Source organism: Caenorhabditis briggsae (genome assembly GCF_000004555.2).
Source record: "Caenorhabditis briggsae complete genome, chrIV, whole genome shotgun sequence".
NCBI classification, from domain to species: Eukaryota; Metazoa; Nematoda; class Chromadorea; order Rhabditida; family Rhabditidae; genus Caenorhabditis; species Caenorhabditis briggsae.
Window position 1 is genome coordinate 16257028 of NC_013487.2, and position 3136 is coordinate 16260163.

General features: G+C 32.1%; 1 protein-coding gene across 1 annotated transcript in view; it reads right to left on the reverse strand.

Moving 5' to 3' along the window:
* Positions 1-557, reverse strand: part of CBG13888 — a gene marked incomplete at both ends in the record, with an annotated part of 1839 nt that extends 1282 nt beyond the window's left edge. The window contains 2 exons of the mRNA XM_002634740.1: positions 196-239; positions 495-557. Coding sequence (XP_002634786.1) covers positions 196-239; positions 495-557 — 107 coding nt within the window. The remainder of the gene's footprint in view (positions 1-195; positions 240-494) is intronic.
* Between the last annotated feature and the right edge of the window lie 2579 nt (positions 558-3136).

Below are 3136 nucleotides of genomic sequence, written 5' to 3' on the forward strand. Positions count from 1 at the left end.
TGCGTCTCTTCTGAATGCAAAAATGGCTATAACTCGCGTTAAAATAGGTCCACAAAAATTTGGGGATTCAGATGGTTTATGAAAAATTTGGATTTTCGAAAAAAAGTTTTTTGACCCAAAAATGAAAATTTGAGTTTCGGATTTTTTTGGCTGAAATTTTCCAATTTCTGAAAAAAAAAAGATTCCATAACTTACGTATGATCATAGCCGAGCCATTTGATGAGGTACTCGTTTTTTCTCTGGAAAAATTTAAAAATTTGAAAATTTGGATTTTTTGAGATTTCCCATTTGAGGCCTTTTAGGAATTTAGAATTAAAAAAAAATTTTTCTCAGATTTTGTATAATTTTTAGAATTTCAGGATTTTTGGAACAAAGAAAAAATTGAAAAAATAAAAAAAAATGTTTTTTGAATTTTTTGAAATGTTCAGATAATTTCAAAAATCCTTAAAACTCCAATTAATTTGAAAATTTACAAAAAAAAATCAAAATCCTACCGATTTCTTATTTCTCCTATGCTCCAAAACTGCCTGCACCAAGTACTGTGGTTCTTTGGACATTTTATTTCTGAAAAAATCAAAATTTTTGGAAAAAAAAGGATTTTTAGCCAAAATTTCAACGAAAACAGCTGAAAATCCAGCCTAAACTACAGTGATAAGCTTGAAAAGCGCCTCCAACCACCCATATGATATGGTGGCCGAGGTTTCGGGGGTTTCTAGGCCATCGCTTGGGGCAACCGCGCGCGCGCGTCGCGTGCGCTACAGAAAATAGGGGCTAGAAGACGTTAAACTTGGAATTTTTGAGAAATTCAAAAAAGAAAAACAATCTATTTCAAATTTCCTATCGATTGAGCTAATTTTCAAGAACATTCGTTTATTAGAAAAATAGTTACGGGGGAAAGAAGCACGTGGGTGGTATGACTACTGCAAGATGGGTGGGGGTGTGTTCTGTTTCTCTGCGTCTCCTGTTTTTATGTCCTCTCTATAGAGATTGTTAGGTAGATATCAAGAGCATTTGGAAGTTAAAATAGAAAAAATAAAAAAGTAAAAAAAAAAGTTCCAGGAAAAATGTTATGTAAAAATTTCATTTAATAAATTTATTTAAAAAATTAATAAAACAAAAAAAATAAATTTTAGTCATAAACTCCGATTTGCATTCTTCAAACAACCAAAATCCTGATTTTTTGAAATGAGCCATCCCATTGTGCGTCTGAAATTTTGAATTAGAGAATTTAGTCTATTTTTAGCGCACGCCCACTCGAAACTTGCTTTTTGAGCCCGATTATCTGGCTTCCTGTGAAAGATATCAAAAAGTTGTGAACTGATAAAATGTAGGTGATATTATGATTAACATTTCATTAGTTGACAAATTTTTGATATCTTTTACACAAACTGAGATACGTCATTTCGAAGATACCATTGACGCTTGGGCGCAAAAAGGGGGGGGGCGGGAAGCGCCAAGAAAGCTTAGTTACTTTGAGCTCAATTATCTCAATTGCTGTGAAAGACATCAGAAAATGACCAACTAACAAAATGTTCATCATAATATCAGCTACATTTAATTAGTTTATCAATTTTAGATATCTCTCATAGGAGTCGTGATAATTTTTCTTAAACGAAACCTATATTAACCTACCTTCTAGCGTTCCCATGAGCTCTAATGCAGATTTGAAACAATCTTCACAGCTTTTTTGATCGTTTGTTGACTTTTTCCAATGGCTTGGAAATGAGCTGAAAGTATGTGAAAAGTTTTTCGAAAAGTCTGATACAGGTTGAGCAGCGTCCAAAGTTCTGAAACATCATCTTTTGAGCTCTATTATCTCGGTTCCCTAATGAGATACTAAAACATTGTCAACTGATAAAAGGTAGCTGATATTATCACAAACATTTTATTCGCTTACAAATTTTTGATATCTCTTATGGGAACTGAGATAATTGAAGTAAAGCATATATTAACCTACCTGCGTAATCCCTTTCCAGTCAATTGAATGGTTCCTGAGAAAGCATCGTGATATTGATAATTGAAAGTGCTAACAAAAAAATCACCATGAAATTCTCTAAAATTTGATATAAAAGTCATAATCCTAGCACTAAAGAATCAAAAGATATCTCAAAAACTAAAAATGCTATCAATAAAGTGTCAACTACAAAAATGAAGCTCTAGTATACTCTGAAATTTTCAGACAAATACGAAAACTCAAAGTTGCCTATTTTTTTTCAAATTTCCCTGCTTACCTCTATTTGAAGAGCATTCCAGAAGTTTCGAGGTGAATGAATATAGATTTAAATATAAAATTTTCAGAAAAATCGATTTAAAAAAAAGAGAGAGAGAGACATCGAAAATGAGATGGATGTCATGATGAAAATATAAAGAATGAAGTGTTGGTTATCAATTTTTGATATGGCGAGAGAGTGAGAGAATTAGAGAATTAGAGATTAGGAGAACAGAAATTCCTGGTAGACATAAAAATTGGGAAGAGATAAGGAAATTGACAGCGGGCCATCGGCGGTGACTTTTATGTTAAAAAATGTTAAAAATTGAAAATCGAAAAGTTGAAAAATATATCTGAAATTCTGACAAAAACCTGAAAAAAACAGCTTCACAAAGGTGTTCCCTTTTAAGGCAAAGAGTACTCTAATTGAAGGTCCCTTTATAGGTGCACTTGAGCTCAATTATCTCAACTCCTATAAGAGATATCAAAACTGTGTCAACTGATAATGTATTGATGATAAAATGATAAATATTTTATCGATTGACAACTTTTTGATATCTCTTATAGGAGATGAGATAATTGACCTCAAAGTTGGCAGGTAAAGAGTTCAGTATAGACCTGCAATCGAGCTTACGGAAAAGGTAGGTTTAACAAAGCTGCATTTTGAGCTCAATTATCTCAGTCCCCTTAAAGGATATCTCAAATTTGTAAATTAATAAAATGTTTATGATAATATAAACTACATTTTATCAGTTTACAATTTTTTGATATCTCTTGCGGGAACTGAGATATGTGAGCTCAAACCCCAAGTATAGGGGGCAAAGCTCAAAATAGATGATTTTTTCGTTTTCTTCGAAATGACTTATCTCAGTTTCTGTAAAAGATATCAAAAGTTTGTCAACTAATGAAATGTTAATCATAATATCA